At 41.0% G+C, this 17555-nt stretch overlaps 1 protein-coding gene across 3 annotated transcripts in view; it reads left to right on the forward strand.

Annotated features, from left to right (window-relative positions):
- Positions 1 to 17555, forward strand: part of TEC (tec protein tyrosine kinase) — a 140173-nt gene that overhangs the window by 41363 nt on the left and 81255 nt on the right. For all 3 annotated transcript variants that reach the window (XM_030923641.1, XM_030923650.1, XM_030923636.1), the window contains one exon: positions 6887 to 7072. In XM_030923641.1, the coding sequence (XP_030779501.1) occupies positions 6935 to 7072 (138 nt within the window). In that variant the 5' untranslated portion in view covers positions 6887 to 6934. The remainder of the gene's footprint in view (positions 1 to 6886; positions 7073 to 17555) is intronic.

The following is a 17555-nucleotide window of genomic DNA, read 5'->3' on the forward strand; positions in this document are numbered from 1 at the left end:
ATACTTCCTGCTCTCACACCCAATATATTTATATTAGTAGTAAGATTATCACTATTGTTTACCTGATTATGACGGTGTAGATGTTATTTGTAGCAGAACTCTGTAGCATACCTGTGATTATTTTTCCTTTTCTAAACAATTTTTTGTTTTCCCTTGGAATTATTTTATTTTTTAAAGTTGGCTAAATTTTACTAACTTATTATAAATCTTCTCCCCATGCATTCAGTTTCGTCTCCTAGAAGAATTATTTGGAAGAACCTCCTTACTTGATCTAGTTTGGACTAGTTGTACTCTCGACCAGCTGCTCAGTGTCATTCATTTTGGGATTTCCCTTCAGCATCTATTGGGGGAGGGGGTCCCTTTACCTCTTTCTTGTGTTGGAATGTTTGTTTCCTAAATTCTTGTGGTTTTTGCTGTTTTGGCTTCCTGCTTTGTTTTGGTATTTTGGCTACATCCCCAACTAGCTTTTTGAGAAAGGTGAACAAGAGATAAAATTGTTAAAGCCTTGTGCATATTTGAAAAATGTCTTTATTCTCCTGTCACTTCATTGGCACTTTGGCTGATTATAGAATTTCTGGTTAGAAATCACTTTCTTTCTGAGTTTTTCTTCATTGTCTTCTACTCTCTAGCATTACCCTTGATGATTACCATTCTGAATTTTGATCCTTTTTATGAAATTTACATTTAAGCTTGCTGAATATTTTGCTTATCCCCATAGTTGTGAAATTCTACAAGAAGTGCCTTAATTTGGTTATATTTCAATCTGAAAATAACCTTCAGTTTGAAATTTTCCTAAAAATTTTCTTTGATTGTTTTCTTACTCTTGTTTGCTTTCTCTTTCTGGAACTTCTGGTTTTTAGATGCTGAACTTTCTGGGTGAGTTCTGTAATTTCATTATGTTTTCTGTTTCTTAATTTTTTAATTTTATTTATTTATTTATTTTCTGGGGAGAGTTCCTCAATTTTATGTTCTAACTTTTCCATTGAGTTTTTAATTTCTGCTGTTTTATTTTTGATTTCTAATAGCTCCTCTTTTTTTTTTTTTTTTTTTTTTGGCCCTCTATTTCTTATTTTGGCCACATCTTGACCTTGTTTCATGCATGTATATTCCCCTTAATTCTTTGATTTTATTGAGTTTTTTTTTTTTTAACATTTTCTTTTTTTCTGCACAACTTTTGTTTCTTCCAACTTGCTTTTTTTGCATTTGTTCTTTGACCTTGGATTCCTATTATAATCTTTCCTCAATTGTCTGGTGATCCTTGGCTTCCTCTCATTTATCAGAGTGGGACTTTAAAAAGTCAGTTGAGCTGGGCGTGGTCATGTGGACCTGTAGTTTCAGCTACTTGGGGAGGCTGAGGCAGGGAGTTCACTTGTGCCCAGGAATTTGAGTCCAGCCTGGGTAACATAACCAGACCTCTTCTTGTTAAAAAAAAAAAAAAGAAAAAAGTGTCAATTGGAAGCTTCATGCATGGTAGTGGGGCCTTGCTAACTGTGGGCTTAACTATAGGGTAGTCTGGCTGTGCCATTTTTAGGGGGACACTTCTATGTCTGTGTCTTCAAGATTTTTCCCTTAGTCCAGTACTGATGTCCTGGAGCCAGATGGAAGAAGACTGCTGAGTAGCGTCATCATTGTTATGTACACTTGTACAGTTTCACTTAAGCTCCTCCTTTTCAGTGTGATAATCCCAGCCACAACTGTACTTAGTCTCTCCCAGGATAGAGACCCTACGTTTTATAGTCTTCAGAAATAAACCTCTAGTTTTCTCCCAGGGTTGAGGAGGGTTAGTCACCTAGATCTATATGGCATGGAAGTGGAGAGGATCGGGGACTGTGTTTCTTTCTTTTTTTTTTTTAATTATACTTTAAGTTCTAGGGTACATGTGCACAACATGCAGGTTTGTTACATATGTATACATGTGCCATGTTGGTGTGCTGCACCCATTAACTCATCATTTACATTAGGTATATCTCCTAATGCTATCCATCCCTCCCCCCTCCCCCTACCCGACAGGCTGTGGTGTGTCATGTTCCCCTTCCTGTGTCCAAGTGTTCTCATTGTTCAATTCCCACCTATGAGTGAGAACATGTGGTGTTCTTGCGATAGTTTGCTGAGAATGATGGTTTCCAAGAATAATGGTTTCCAGCTTCATCCATGTCCCTACAAAGGACACGAACTCATCCTTTTTTATGGCTGCATAGTATTCCATGGTGTGTATGTGCCACATTTTCTTAATCCAGTCTATCATTGATGGACATTTGGGTTGGTTCCAAGTCTTTGCTATTGTGAATAGTGCCGCATTAAACATACATGTGCATATGTCTTTATAGCAGCATGATTTATAATCCTTTGGATATACACCCAGTAATGGGATGGCTGGCTCAAATCGTATTTCTAGTTCTAGATCCTTGAGGAATCGCCACATGGTCTTCCACTATGGTTAAACTAGTTTACAGTTCCACCAACAGTGTAAAACTCTTCCTGTTTCTTCACATCCTCTCCAGCACCTGTTGTTTCCTGGCTTTTTAATGATTGCCATTCTAACTGGTGTGAGATGGTATCTCATTGTGGTTTTGATTTGCATTTCTCTGATGGTGAGTGATGATGAGTGTTTTTTCATGTGTCTGTTGGCTGCATAAATGTCTTCTTTTGCGAAGTGTCTGTTCATATCCTTTGCCCACTTTTTGATGGGTTGTTTGTTTTTTCTGGTAAATTTGTTTGAGTTCTTTGTAGGTTCTGGCTATTAGCCCTTTGTCAGATGAGTAGATTGCAAAAATTTTCTCCCATTCTGTAGGTTGCCTGTTCACTCTGATGGTAGTTTCTTTTGCTGTGCAGAAGCTCTTTAGTTTAATTAGTTCCCATATGTCAATTTTGGCTTTTGGTGCCAGGGGATTCTGTTTCTTAAACTGATTTGCCAAAAATTCTTTTGCTTTAATCCCTTCTTCATCACCACTTCTAGAAATACCATATTCTGGTGATTCTTGAGCTATTTGGAGGTTTTGCAGAAGAAATTGAGTTGTTTCCAGGCTTCACCTCAGCGGGGCCTGCCACATACTTATTTGTTTTCCAGTTTCCAAAATTCTATTGTTTTTTCCTTTTTTTGTTTTCTATTTCCTTGAGAGTCAGTTCCTTAACAACAACAACAGAACTGTTTTTAATGGAATTTCAGGAAGGAGCCAATGCAAAGTGTGCATTCAGCACTCCATCTTTGGCTGGAAGTCTACATGAGGAGACTTTTCCTTCATTTGTGTCTCTCTGAACTTTAGTAGTTTTCTTGGCCAGGACTTCCCATTGGCCAATGAATTATAACAACAGTGGTGGACTTTAATTGTATGGGATAGAAGGGTAGGGAGAGCCCGTAAGTAGGAACTAGGAGACTTTTTTCTAGTCTTGGCTTGTGTGACCTTGAGTAAGCCATTTAACTTTTCCGACCTTCAGTTTCTTGAGGGAGATAGATTAGGTGGTGAACTAAGATTCCTTTCAACTTAAATGGTATGATTCTGTATAAGACAAGTAATCGCACATATAAGTCAGATAAGGTGATTTTTTTTTTTTAGACAGACTCTTGCCCTTTTGCTCAGACTGGAGTACGATGGTGTGATCTTGGCTCACTGCAACTTCCGCCTCCCCAGTTTAAACGATTCTCCTGCCTCAGCCTCCCAAGTAGCTGGGACTACAGGCACCTGCCACCTCACCCAGCTAATTTTTATATTTTTAATAGAGATGGGGTTTTACCATTTTCACCAGGCTGGTCTTGAACCCCTGACCTCAAGTGATCCTCCTGCCTTGGCCTCCCAAAGTGCTGGGATTACAGGCATGAGCCACCACACATGAACAGATAAGGTGATTTTTTCCCCAGGACATTCATCATGAATGTTTTTTCTGCCCCTGATGTTGAGACCTTTTGCTTCTAGAACTGCCTATGAGTCCCGCCCCATTTATCCTTGTGGGCCTTCCAAAAGTCTGCCTTCCATTTGTTAACAATGGTATTGCTCACTGTATTGGGAACTACATGTTTGCACATGGCCCGTTTATGAAAGCATTGCTTGCTTTTCCCTGGTATCCATTCTTATAAGTTGTCATTTTCACCCTTGAAAATGTGTTGCACAAAGATGAAAAGATAATTTCCAAAGAAATGGTACTTGCATTCTGACAGTTTCTTAGGAAAGAAGGATGGAGCGCCAAAATTTTAATATGGAATAAGGAAGACCAACTTAGATGCAAAAGGGGCAAGAGCTTTTCTGTGACTCCTTAGCTTAAGGTGGCTATTGGGTTAATTAGTTCTGTGATTTAGCTGCTACTGAGAGGCTACTGTAGACACTGGGAGTGGGATTAAGAGGTTCAAGAGCCCAGTGTCTTCCTTTAAGATAGTGGCTCTCAATTCTATCTGTACATGAAATCATGATGCCCAGGGCTCCTCCCCAGACCAACTGAATAAAAAAATCTGGAAGTGGAGCCTAGACATCTGTATTAAAATGAAATTCCCTAGGTGATTCTAATATACACTTAAGGTTGAGAACCATTCCTTAACAGCTAAGTGAGAATTAAAAATATGTACATTAATTGCTGTAGATGTAGCAGAATATGATTAGCTCTATGATGAGTGACAGAAATTATGGCCCAGGAGTGGGAAGATTTTTAATTAATAGGAGTCATTAGGAGAGACAACATCAAGGAGGGGAATTTTGAGCTGGTATAGTCTTCATAGGTGGAAAGTAGAGAGTCCACTAGGCCAGGGAGTGAATGCTGTGAGGGGAATCTCTGGAGATTTGGAAGACTATTTTGATTGGAATATGGTGGAAGTAAAGATGGGCCGGTAGGCTGTAGCCAGAATGTGGACAGTCTCTAGTGTCAGACCAAGGAATTTTAGCTTTACTCTGCAGGTCGCGGGGAGGCACTGAGGATTTCTGATGAATGAAATGACAGTGCTGAATTTCTGAAGATTGATCCAATGGGAGTGATGGATAGGTAGTTTGAATAAAAGGAGGCAAGAACTTGAGGAAATGAAGACCAATTGGAAAGCTACTCTCATGGTCCAATTATGGGATTGTAATGCTCTGAGTGAGGAAAATAACCGTGCAATTAAAAATGATGATAAACATTTGTGTAGTGTTTTCATAGTCAGTTCTTGCCCATATCTCATTTAAACTTCACACTGACCTTGTGGTCTTTCCTTACATACTTTATAAATGAAGGAACTGATGTTCAGAGTGAAGCTGTTATAAAGGAACATTACAGAAAATGGAGGGGCCTGATTGGATGATGACCAATCAGTAATAGGAAATTAAAGGGTGCATTGGAGGTGTTGAATTGGGTATGAAGATGGTGGAATTCCTCAGTGGCTAACCCTGTCCAGTTACCGGCCGTGCTGTCAGCCACTTAATGCTGTTCATGTGACTCTTCTTGCCTCTGTCCTTTAGTATGCAGTTATTTATTTATTTATTTATTTATTTATTATTATTATTTTTTGAGACAGAGTTTTGCTCTTGTTGCCCAGGCTGGAGTGCAAGGTGGTGAGATCTCGGCTCGCTGAAACCTCCATCTCCCAGGTTCAAGCGATTCTCCTGCCTCAGCCTACCAAGTAGCTGGGATTGCAGGCGCCTGCCACCATGCCCAGCTAATTTTTTGTATTTTTAGTAGAGATGGGATTTCACCATGTTGGCCAGGCTGGTCTTGAACTCGTGACCTCAGGTGATTCACCCACCTCGGCCTCCCAAAGTGCTGGGATTACAGGCGTAAGCCACCGCTCTCAGCCTATTTATTATTTTTTTTGAGACAAAGTCTTGCTCTGTCACCTAGGTTGGAGTGCAGTGGTGCTGTCTGGCTCACTCCAGGCTCCGCCTCCCGAGTTCAAGTGATTCTCTTGCCTCAGCCTCCTGAGTAGCTGGGATTACAGGCATGCACCACCACGCCCAGCTAATTTTTGTCATTTTAGTAAAGACGAGGTTTTGCCATGTTGGCCAGGCTGCTCTTGAACTCCTCACCTCAAGTAATCTACCCAAAGTGCTGGGGTAACAGGCGTGAACTACTGTGCCCAGCCACAGTTACTTCTTTAAAGGCACGGTGGAGGCAAGTGAAGGAGCGGCTGTTGTTAGTTCAACTTGTCTCAAATATTAATCTTCAGGCCTTTTTTTTGAATATCTTTGGGTTTTCAGATAGTTAAATAGTGTTGAATTTTAAAAGGCTTAGTCTAGGTATGGATAGCCTGGAGTTAGAGGGCTGAGACTTTCTTATCCAGGTGGACTCTGCCCTGAGCAGGTTGAGTATGACTGGTGGGTTTCCATTTCTCCTGTGGTGGAGACGGGAGCCATTGGGAAGATAACTCTGGAGCATGGTAGTGTAGACACCAGAGAACATCCTTGTGGCACTGGTAACTAGGATGCTTCATTGAGATTACATCCTTATCAGAGCTGGAGTATGAATCATATCCACCACTATGCTAATTCATTTTGTTCATGAGTCTGCTGTGTCTGTAAGGTTGTCTGTTTTGTGAACCAAGATCCTGAAGCAATTCAAATGCCAGTGTAAATCAGCCACGCAGTGGACGAAATGTGCTTTTCCATCTGAGATATTTGTTCCCTGCAATCAAACAGTAGGAGTGCCCCAGAAAGCTAAGGGTAGTAGTAGGTAAAAAGGAATGAATCATCATCATGAAGAACCTTGATTAGATTTTTCCCATGAAATGATGAGCCGTGGAGGAGCAGGATGGAGACTGGAAAAGGAGAGGAGGTTGAATTTTTGTGCCCCAGGCATTCTCAGTTCGGGCACAGAGATCAACACTCATCTGCTCCAGCAGGGGTGAGGGTGAAGCCAATTTTGGTAATTTGAAATGGCAACATCCATAGAAAATTAAACTGTCACATTTTAACTGTTTCTTTTTTCACTGTAGAATACTGGGATCTTCAGTGGCAGGAGAAGGAGTAATCAGAAGACGGAGATGAATTTTAACACTATTTTGGAGGAGATTCTTATTAAAAGATCACAGCAGAAAAAGAAGACATCGCCCTTAAACTACAAAGAGAGACTTTTTGTACTTACAAAGTCCATGCTAACCTACTATGAGGGTCGAGCAGAGGTAGGAGACAATCACGATTTACTTTGCTGCTTTCTGTGTGGATAACGATTTTATAATATTGCCTCCCTCTCCAATCTTATTGAAAATGCTTTGGGTTAATGAAGTAATGATTTATTATCATTTGGATTTGAAAGATGAAGTTTAGAATATAGATATAAATTAACAAATCTGTTAATTATAGGTTTATTATAATTAACCTACTGAATTAATCTATTAGATTACATTACTTTTAGATCCTCATGGAATTTGTAAGGTGTATTGTACATATGGCTCTCTCCTGTAAACAGCCTATTATGTATCAAAGTCTTCTTTAGCAAATATAAATTGTATCCATGTCCATTGCCTTATATGAATATTTCTTCATTATTAAGTAGAAGTTACTTAAAACTGGTTAGTGATTTGGTGGACTCAACACGTTATCGAAGTTGACCTGAAGCAGAGTTTTTAAACATTCATTGTTTTTGTGATAAGTAGCTACTACAAAGTTCCCTTGATGGCAACAGGGAGAAAGCAGCTCACTAAAAAACCTGGCCAGTGAGCACATGGCACAGGCGAATGTATGGTTAGCACACTCCTGGCTTGTGGGTGGCTTAGCTTCTCCTTCCACCGCTAGATGAGGACTTGAATGTGCGGTCACCTCTGGTTCTTTTGCTCCTGACATGTTGGGTGTGGCATTTGCTAGTACTGCCACGTACTGCCATCTCTGCTACAAATATCCTTGGGTTCCAGGGAATGACCAGGGGCTGAGTTGCCCATGGTTAACCGTATGCTGTTATGCAGTTGGTTTCAGTGGACTGTTGGTGATCCTGGTTTAGTTTTATTTTCTTTTTTTTGTTTGTTTGTTTTTGTTTTTGTTTTTTGAGACAGTGTCTTGCTTTGTTGCCAGGCTAGAGTACAGTGATATGATCTCAGCTCACAGTAACCTCCGTCTCCGGTTCAAGCAATTCTTCTGTCTCAGCCTCCCAAGTAGCTGGGATTTACAGGCACACGCCACCACACTTGGCTAATTTTTGTGTTTTTAGTAGAGATGGGGTTTCACCATATTGGCCAGGCTGGTCTTGAACTCCTGACCTCAAGTGATCCACCCACCTGGGCCTCCCAAACTGCTGGGATTACAGGCATGAGCCACTGCACCCGGCCCTGGTTTAGTTTTAATTCTGTTTTTTTTTTTTTTTTCTAGAGTATTTTCCTCAGAAGTTGATTTAGTTGTATTTTTTTCTCCCACTAATTTCTCTGTGGTTTGGTTTCCCCCATTTTAGATGGAATGGCATTGTGTCTCATGATGGTCCTCAACTCTTAATTTCTGCTGTGGCTTGTCATTGTGACCTGTGGTATTCTGCAGGTTCATGTAATTTAGGACCATACTCCTTTATCCTTAAGTCCCCCAAATGCTGAAAACCAAAACCTCAAAACTCTTAGTTACAAAACCTGTGTGTGTGTATATGTATGTGTATATGTGTGCAGAAATATTAATGTATTTGATTATGTGGAGCTGCCCTAGTCCCTGCTGGGACTATTATGTAATATATGGTATATGTGCTATATTTGCTTTGTTAAATCTAAAAAATTAAAAAATCCAAAAGTGTTTTGGACAAGGACTGTTACCAGAAATGTGAATTATTTTGAAACCTAAAACAGATTTTAAGGGAAACATTTACACATTTTTGCTATATGGTAATAATTTGTTATAATTTGATTTTAATATGTAGTTGACTCTTGAACAATGCAGGTTAGGGACACCAACCCTCGTGCAGTCAAAAATCTGCATATAGCTTTTGACTGCCCCCAAACTTAACTACTAATAGCCTACTGTTGACTGGAAGTCTTACTGAGGACATGAACAGATCAATATTCTGATTTCCATCTCCCTATCCCTGGAAGCTGCGATTCAAAAAAGAATGTGAGGGCCAGTCATGGTGGCTCATGCCTGTAATCCAGCACTTTGGGAAGCTGAGGTGAGGGGATCACTTGAGGTCAGGAGTTTGAGACGAGCCTGGCCAACATGGTGAAACCCCGTCTCTACTAAACATACAAAAAAAAGTAGCTGGGTGTGGTGGTGGGTGCCTGTAATCCCAGCTACTCTGGAGGCTGAGGCAGAAGAATTACTTGGAACCAGGAAGCAGAGGTTGCAGGGAGCTGAGGTTGTACCACTGCACTCCAGCCTGGGCAACAGAGCGAGACTCCCATCTAAAAAAGGAAAAATAAGAAAGAGAAAAAAAGGATGTGACATGAGTAATCTCTGCAAATCAACAGGTTTTTCAAAATAATTTTTGTTAAAAACTGTGACTCCAGAAGTAAATTAGAACCACAGGGGCCATTCAGGAATAAAATAGCCCTAGAGATATTTAGTTTTATTGTTCATAGTTCTCCTATTTTCAATAGAAAAACAATGAGGAGGCTATTGATTGATCTAGTAACTGTGATTTGTGGTTTCTTTGTGGCCACCAAGTGCCGCTAATACTCTGTTAAAACTCTCAGTTCATAATGTCAGACAGAAGACATCCATCTTCTCCTTATTCCCTGGACAGCTTCTTCAACATCATGACAGCAAGCTTTTCTTGAAATTCTTCCTATTATGTAATAAACCTTTCTGTGCTTTTTGAAATATGCTGAAAATCCTATTCTAGATGACAAGAAATTCACTTAAACCATTTCCTCAGTCTAATTTTGTAAAACCTGTATTTCAATTTCTGCTGTGGGTCATTCTTTAGTTTGTCCTCCTTTCTCTCTGGTAGTTAGTTAATTCATGTATATTTCCTCATGTTCCAATGAACTGAAAAAAGATCTTCCTGGAAGTTTATATTATTTGATCCTATTCAGGATAACACAGAGCACAGGACACTGGAGATGTCATAAGTGATGTTGCTTTCTAGTCAGGGGGCTAAATGACACAGGGAACAGACCACCTGATGTTTCAGTGGAGGCTCTGTGGGATAATGAGATGGGAGCCAGGGAGGAGCAGTGCTGGAGTTTGGTCAGGAAAAAGATCTACAAATAATAGTGAGAAAGAAAACGAGGAATCGATTTCTATAGGTTGAGGTTTGAATTTAAAAAATTGAAGTAGTATGTAAATTTGCAACTATTGTTAGCTAAGAAATCAGGAATTTTTAGAATTGGACTTTGGAGCTCTTAATTTGGTTGGCTTTTTGTTTGTTGTACTGCCCAGCATGGAAACTGGCAAATAACTTACAAAGTTGAAGGAATGGGGAAACTCATTGTGCCAGGGATCCCAACTCCACCTGCACGTTCAGTGATTCACTGTGACAGCTCACAGGACTCAGCACTGAGTCATACTCATAACTATGATTTATTACAGCAAAAGGATACAAAGTAAAATCAGCAAAGGCAAAAGGCATGTGGGGCCAGGTGTAAGCTTCCAAGAATCTTATCCCAGTAGAGTCCCAGAGGATGTGTGTAATTCCTCCAGCATCAAATTGTGACAATTGTGAAATGTCGTGCTATTAGAGACTCAGTGCCTGAGGTTTTTGTTGGAGGCTGTGCCTAGTGTACCAAGGTTCCAGACTGCAGAAGGAAAGCAGGTCTTCAGCATGAACTACATTGTACAGTTTGGGTACAGTGAGCCACTTCATCAGTGTTGGGAATAGTGGAACCCTCTCAAAGTCCAAGTTCCAAGATGCACAGCAAGGATCAGCCTTGTAAACAGGCCTTTCTTGGGACAGCAGCCTCGAACCTGCTGTGTTAGCTCTTTTCTGCACATTAGTCGTAAAAATGATACAATCTATTGAGCACTAAGTACAAGTTAACCACTGTGCTAAGTACTTTATATGCATTATTTCCCTTATTTCTCAAAAAATTCTGTATTGAGTCTTGTTAGACTTAATTTCAAAATGCAGAAGTAAGGCTTAGAAAGATTAAAAACTTGCACAACATACAGCCTACAAGAGATTGCACACACCTTCCAGAAATTGCAGGTGTATTTCTTCAAAGCCTATCTTTGAAATAATCTTGATATTTCAATGAAAATCTGAAAAAAAATTCTAAACATCTGAAGTTAGCGCTCCATAATACAGATAACATTTTATTGTAAAAGTTTTATGGATATTTTTATTTGTTACTTTCAATTATAACTTTTTAAAAAAAATTTTCTTTGTGATGGAAGAGAATTAACACTTGAGAGGGTTTTTGTCCTGGATCTACCACTGTCTCGTTGGACTTTATAAAATAATTTTCTCCAATCTATAGTTTAAAACATTTTTTTGCATATATATTGTCTTTATACTTTCTTCAAATTAATTTTTTTTTTTTTTTTTTTTTTGAGACGGAGTCTTGCTCTGTCGCCCAGACTAGAGTGCTGGAGTGCAGGGGCACTATCTCAGCTCACTGCAAGTTCTGCCTCCCGGGTTCACGCCATTCTCCTGCCTCAGCCTCCCCAGTAGCTGGGACTACAGGCGCCCGCCACTATACCCGACTAAGTTTTTGTATTTTTTAGTAGAGATGGGGTTTCACTGTGTTAGCCAGGATGGTCTCGATCTCCTGACCTCATGATCCGCCCGCCTCGGCCTCCCAGGGTGCTGGGATTACAGGCATGTGCCACCGCGCCCAGCCCAAATTAATTTTTAAATTTATAATTGACACATAATATCTTTTCACACTCTTAACTCCTCTGTTTCATCAGCATTTCAACCCCAACACACATTGGATCTGTTACCAGTTACTATTGTATCGGTCAGCATTCTCCAGAGAAACTGAACCAAAAGAATATATATAGGATACTGTGTATATATGTGTATGTGTGTATGTATGTACATAAAAGGAGATACATTGTGAGGAATTGGCTCACACAATTGTGGAGGCCAAGAAGTTCCACAATCTGTTCTCTACAAGCTGGAGGCCCAGGAAAGCTGGTGATGTAGTTCAGTCTGAGTCTGAAGGCCTGAGAACCATGACAGCCAATGCTGTGAATCCCAGTCTGAGGACAGGAGATGATGAGATGGGATGTTTCAGCCCAAGTAGTGAGGCAGGAAAAAAGGGGTGAATTCCTCTTTCCTTACCTTTTGTTCTCTTCAGGGTTGGATGATGCCTGCTCACAGTGGGGAGGTCAGTTTGCTTCCTGAGTCCACAGATTCAAACGCTGATCTCACTAGGAAACACTCTCACAGACACACTCAGAAGCAATGTTTAATCTGGTTACCCCATGGCCCATTCAAGTTGACACATAAAATTAAGCATCATATTGGTGAATTCTCTCTATTGCAGGCTTATTGCAGCTCCCAACCCCAGTTTTAGGTGGATTACTGCCCTACTTGATCCAATATCTGGATCTTCATCTTTCATCTGCAAAACCCATAGCTTCTCTAGGATCAAGTTAACATTCCTTAGTCTGGAATACAAGGTACTTGATGCAATTTTTTCTTCTTCTCTTCTTCCTCCTCTCCTGGCTATGTCTCCTACTTACAGTTGCCCTTTCACATTGTGCCTTTGCTAATACTCTTCAATTTATTTGGAGTGACATACTCCTCTGCTTGCCTGCCAGGATCCATCTATCCAGCCACTGTCTATTTTGTCTATCAAAAATTTGTTGAGTGCCTGGGGAACACTTACCTATCTTTTCTAACATAGTTCAATCCCCATTTTCTCAGAAGCCTTTTCTCTCTCCCCCTGCCCAAAGTAGAATGGATCCTCCTCCCCTTTGTGCTCTGTACACATTTTTGTTATGGTGTCTTGACTACCTGACTATGTACATATCTGTGTTACCTACTGGATTTTAAGCTCCCGTGATAGTGTAATATAATAAGAAATATACATTTCGGCAAGTCCCTTTCAGCCATAGCTATGTTTATGTTAATGAGGTGACTTTTGGAAAGTAATAGGTGACTTTAGGATGGGGGATCTTGTTGCCAGGGGAGCCAACCACATGATTAGAGGATCGGAACTTTCAGCCCCACCCTCCAACCTTTAGGGAGGGCAGAAGCACCAGAGGTTGAGCTAATAATCATTTATAGCCAAAGATTTAATCAATCATGCTTACGTAGTGAAGCCTCCATAAAATCCCTAACTGAAGGGGTTCGTAGCGCTTCCAGATTCGTGAACAAGAATGTGTGCATGTGCTAGAGGATGGTTGGATTAGTTGGTTCTCACACTGCTAATAAAGACATACCCGAGATTGGGTAATTTACAAAGAAAAGAAGTTTAAGTGACTTACAGTTCAGCATAGTTGGGGAGGCCTCAGGAAACTTACAATGGTAGCGGAAGGGGAAGCAAACACATACCTTTTCACATGGGGGCAGCAAGGAGAAGTGCTGAGCAAAGAGGGAAAAGCCCCTTATAAAACCATTAGATCTTGTGAGAACTCACCCACTATCAGGAGAACAGCAGCATGGGGGTAACCGCCCCCAGGATTCAATTACATCTCACTGGGTCCCTCCCACAACACATTGGGGATTATGGGAACTACAATTCAAGATGATATTTGGGTGCAGACACAGCCAAACCATATAAGTGGTATAACCCAAACTCCATGGAGGCAGAAGCTCCTGTGCTTGGGACTCTTCTGGACCTCACCCTGTGTATCTCTTCATCCTGTTGTTCATTTGTATCCTTTAAAATATCCTTGTAATAAGTTGGTAATAGTAAGTACACTTTCCTTGGGTTCTGTGATTTGTCCCAGCAAATTCTTGAACCCAAGGAGGGGGTTGTGGGAACCTCCATATGTAGCCAAGTCAGACAGGAGTTGCGGTAACCTGGGGATCCACTACTTGTGATTGACATCTGAAGCGGAGGGCAGTATTCCAGGAGTGATCCTTTAGTCTGTAGGGTCTGTCTTAATTCTGAGCAGTTAGTGTCGGAATTGAGTTAAATTGTAGGACACTCAATTGGAGTGTGCCAAGAGTTGGAGAGTTGGCTGGTGTGGATACCCCACCCCCTGCCACACATTTGGTGTCAGAAGTGCTGAGGAGTATAGAAGAAGTATTTTTCTTTTCTTTTCTTTTTAGCTGTGTATTAGTCCATTTGTATTGCTATAAAGAAATACTTGAGGCTGGGTAATTTATAAATAAAAGAGGTTTATTTAGCTCACTGTTCTGCATGCTGTACAAATCGCATGGTGCCAGCATCTGCTTCTGATGGGGCCTTAGGAAACTTACAATCATGATGGAAGGCAAAGGGGACCTGGTGTATCACATGATGAGAGCAAGCAAGAGAGATGCCATGCTCTTTTAAAACAACCAGGTCTCACGTGAACTCAGAGTGAGAACCCATTCATTAACATCTAGGAGGGCACCAGGCCATTCATGAGGGATCTGCCCCCTGTGACCCAAACCACCTCCCACTAGGTCCACTTCCAACAATGGGGATTATATTTTAGCATGAGATTTGGAAGGGACAAATCGCCAAACCATATCAAGCTCTTTGAGGGCAGGGTTCATATCCATCTTTGTATTTCTGTGGGCCTAGGGCAGAGTGAGTACTCAGAACATGTTGCATGGCTGGATACACTGGATATCCTAGAGATGGGGAGATGGGGAGACCTCAATCCCAAATGTATTTAGGATTGAGGTCTCCCCATCTCCCCATCTCTAGGATAAATTTAGGATTTATGTATGTTGTGAACCATGACATAAATGTATGTTGTAAACCATGACAATCAGAAAGGTTGTCATACTGCTAATAGGTAGAAGAATTAGAATTCAAACCTTGATATTCTGACTCTTAAGTTCAGTGCTCTTCCCAAAATGCCACAGGTGCCTTGCAGGGTCCAGCCCTATGGGGCATAGCGGGTGTTCTCCCTGTGTGCAGAGACGTGAGATGGTAATAAATAAAGGCACAAGACAAAGAGATGAGGAAAAAGCAGCTGGGCCCAGGGGACCACTACCATTAAGACGCGGAGACTGGGAGTGGCCGCAAACAGCTGGGCTCACTGATACTTATTGCACACAAGACAAGGGGGCTGAGTAAGGAAGGTGAATCTTCTAAATGATAGACAAGGGTGAAGCAAGTCACCTGATTACAGGATAGCGGGCCCTTCCCTTTTAGGTAGCCAAAGCAGAGAGAGAGAGAAGTCAGCATATGTTAGTGTTTTCTTTTCTGCACTTATAAGAAAGATCAAAGACTTTAAGACTTTCACTATTTCTTCTACTGCTATCTACTATGAACTTCAAAGAGGAACCAGGAGTACAGGAGGACCATGAAAGTGGACAAGGAGCATGACCATTGAAGCACAGCACCACAGGGAGGGGTTTAGGCCTCCGGATGACTGCGGGCAGGCCTGGATAGTATCCAGCCTTCCACAAGAAGCTGGTGGAGCAGAGTGTTCCCTGACTCCTCCAAGGAAAGGAGACTTCCTTTTGCAATCTGCTAAGTAACAGGTGCCTTCCCAGACACTGGCATTACCGCTTGACCAAGGAACCCTCAAGTGACCCTTATGCGGGTGTGACAGAAGACTCACCTCTTGCCTTCTAGGTCACTTCTCACAATGTCCCTTCAGCACCTGACCCTATACCCACCGGTTATTCCTAGGTTATATTAGTAATGCAACAAAGAGTAATATTAAAAGCTAATGATTAATACTGTTTATAGTAATGATTGATAATTGTTCATGATCCTCTCTATATCTAATTTGTATTATAACTATTCTTATTCTAACTATTTTCTTTATTACACTGAAGCAGTTTGTGCCTTCAGTCTCTTGCCTCGGCACCTAGGTAATCCTCCGCCCACAGTGCCTCTCTTGTTTAATCTGGTTGTACCGAAATTGAGCATTCTCTTGTTATGAGATGCTTGAAACTTTAATCTTTTACCTAGGTTAACAAACATGATGGTGGAGGCAGGCGATCACTTAAAAGTATGATGACATGAGTCTCTTAAACACCCTGGGAAATCTCTCATCTGTATAGGCTCTCCCGGGTCATATTGGATTTTTCTTGACCAGTCCTGGGAACCTGGAGACTTAGTGATACAGGGATAAGAGTCTGTTGAGGTTCTGAGATGATCTGATGTTTCTCCCTTAGTTATATCTGTATGTTAGGTAGTTCCCCAAGTGGAAACTATAGGTTTATTGGGTCCTTCTAATCTTTACCTGAAGGTTTGTATCTTTTAGCACTTCCTAGGGTTCTGGGGAGTTGGTGTGGAGTGGGAAAAGAATAATTTCTTGTACTACTGGGCCATTGGAAGCATCTGCATCAAATGATAGAGATTACCAGGCAGTCTACCAGCTTGTAAAAAGTGCTATGACTCTGGGAGGTGTGGTGTCTCAGGCCTGTGGTCCTGACACATAAGGAGGTAGAGAGTTTGAGACCAGACTGGGCGACAGAACAAGCCATCTTCTATATAACAACAACAACAACAAAAGTGACATGACTCTAAATACTACATATAATCGTTAGTGTGTGATGGGATTATTCTGGCTCTGGAAATTCTCAACTATATTATGCCTTGAAAACTCATATTCTTAGACATTCAAGTTTCTTTGTTTCTGAAATTAGGTGGTATCGACTTTCTTCTTTGTGTCTCAGTTTCCTTTCTTGTATCTCTTCTCCCATTTCTGATTCATTATCTGTGTTTTTATTCTACTCTCCTGGATCTGACCTTTCTTGTCATTAATTACTTCAAGAGGCCATGATGCCAGGTCCGAAGTCCAAGGGTATTACTCCTTTAGTTTGCCAAATTGTTTACCTTCCTTTAATGATATTCACTGTCTTTAGGAAGCTGAAATCTATTTAAGACAGAATAGGGGGATACTAACATTCCCTCCATCCATACCCTTAGACATTCTTTTTTATAACTACAGTACAGTAATCAAAATTTAGACATTTAACATTGATATATTGTTGTTGAATCCGGAGATCCAGAGCTTATAGTCAAATTTCATTTGTTGTTCCACTGATGCCTGTATAGCTATTCCTCACCCTCCCTGCCCCTCCAGCCCCAAGTCCAGGATCTGATCCATAATCACACATTGCATTCAGTTGGTTAAGATATAAAGTTTTAAAATATCTACGGTGAGAGGAAGAGATAATATGGAAGAAATGCTGTCCTTTGTTACATACTATAAAATGCCAGCTGTCTCATGACTCCTCAGTGATTTCATGTAAGAGTCCATACAATGACTTCACGTAAGAGTCCACAAACTTAAAAATCAGTATAGTCTATTCTCCTACTCTCATTGTCACGGTTATCATTAGGAGCTGAAGGTGCCCCTCCCCACTAAAGAAATTATTGTAGCATGGTTCACTAGGATGAGTAAAAATTACTTATTATTGGCTGGGCGTGGTGGCTCACACCTGTAATCCCAGCACTCTGGGAGGCCTAGGTGGGTGGATCACAAGGTCAGGAGTTAGAGACCAGCCTAACCAACATGGTGAGACCCCATCTCTACTAAAAATACAAAAATTAGCTAGGCGTGGTGGCAGGCGCCTGTAATCCCAGCTACTCGGGAGGCTGAGGCAAGAGAATCTTTTGAACCCGGGAGGCAGAGGTTTCAGTGAGCTGAGATCGTGCCACTGCACTCCAGCCTGGGTGACAAGGC

Source organism: Rhinopithecus roxellana, chromosome 2, assembly GCF_007565055.1.
Source record: "Rhinopithecus roxellana isolate Shanxi Qingling chromosome 2, ASM756505v1, whole genome shotgun sequence".
NCBI classification, from domain to species: domain Eukaryota; kingdom Metazoa; phylum Chordata; class Mammalia; order Primates; family Cercopithecidae; genus Rhinopithecus; species Rhinopithecus roxellana.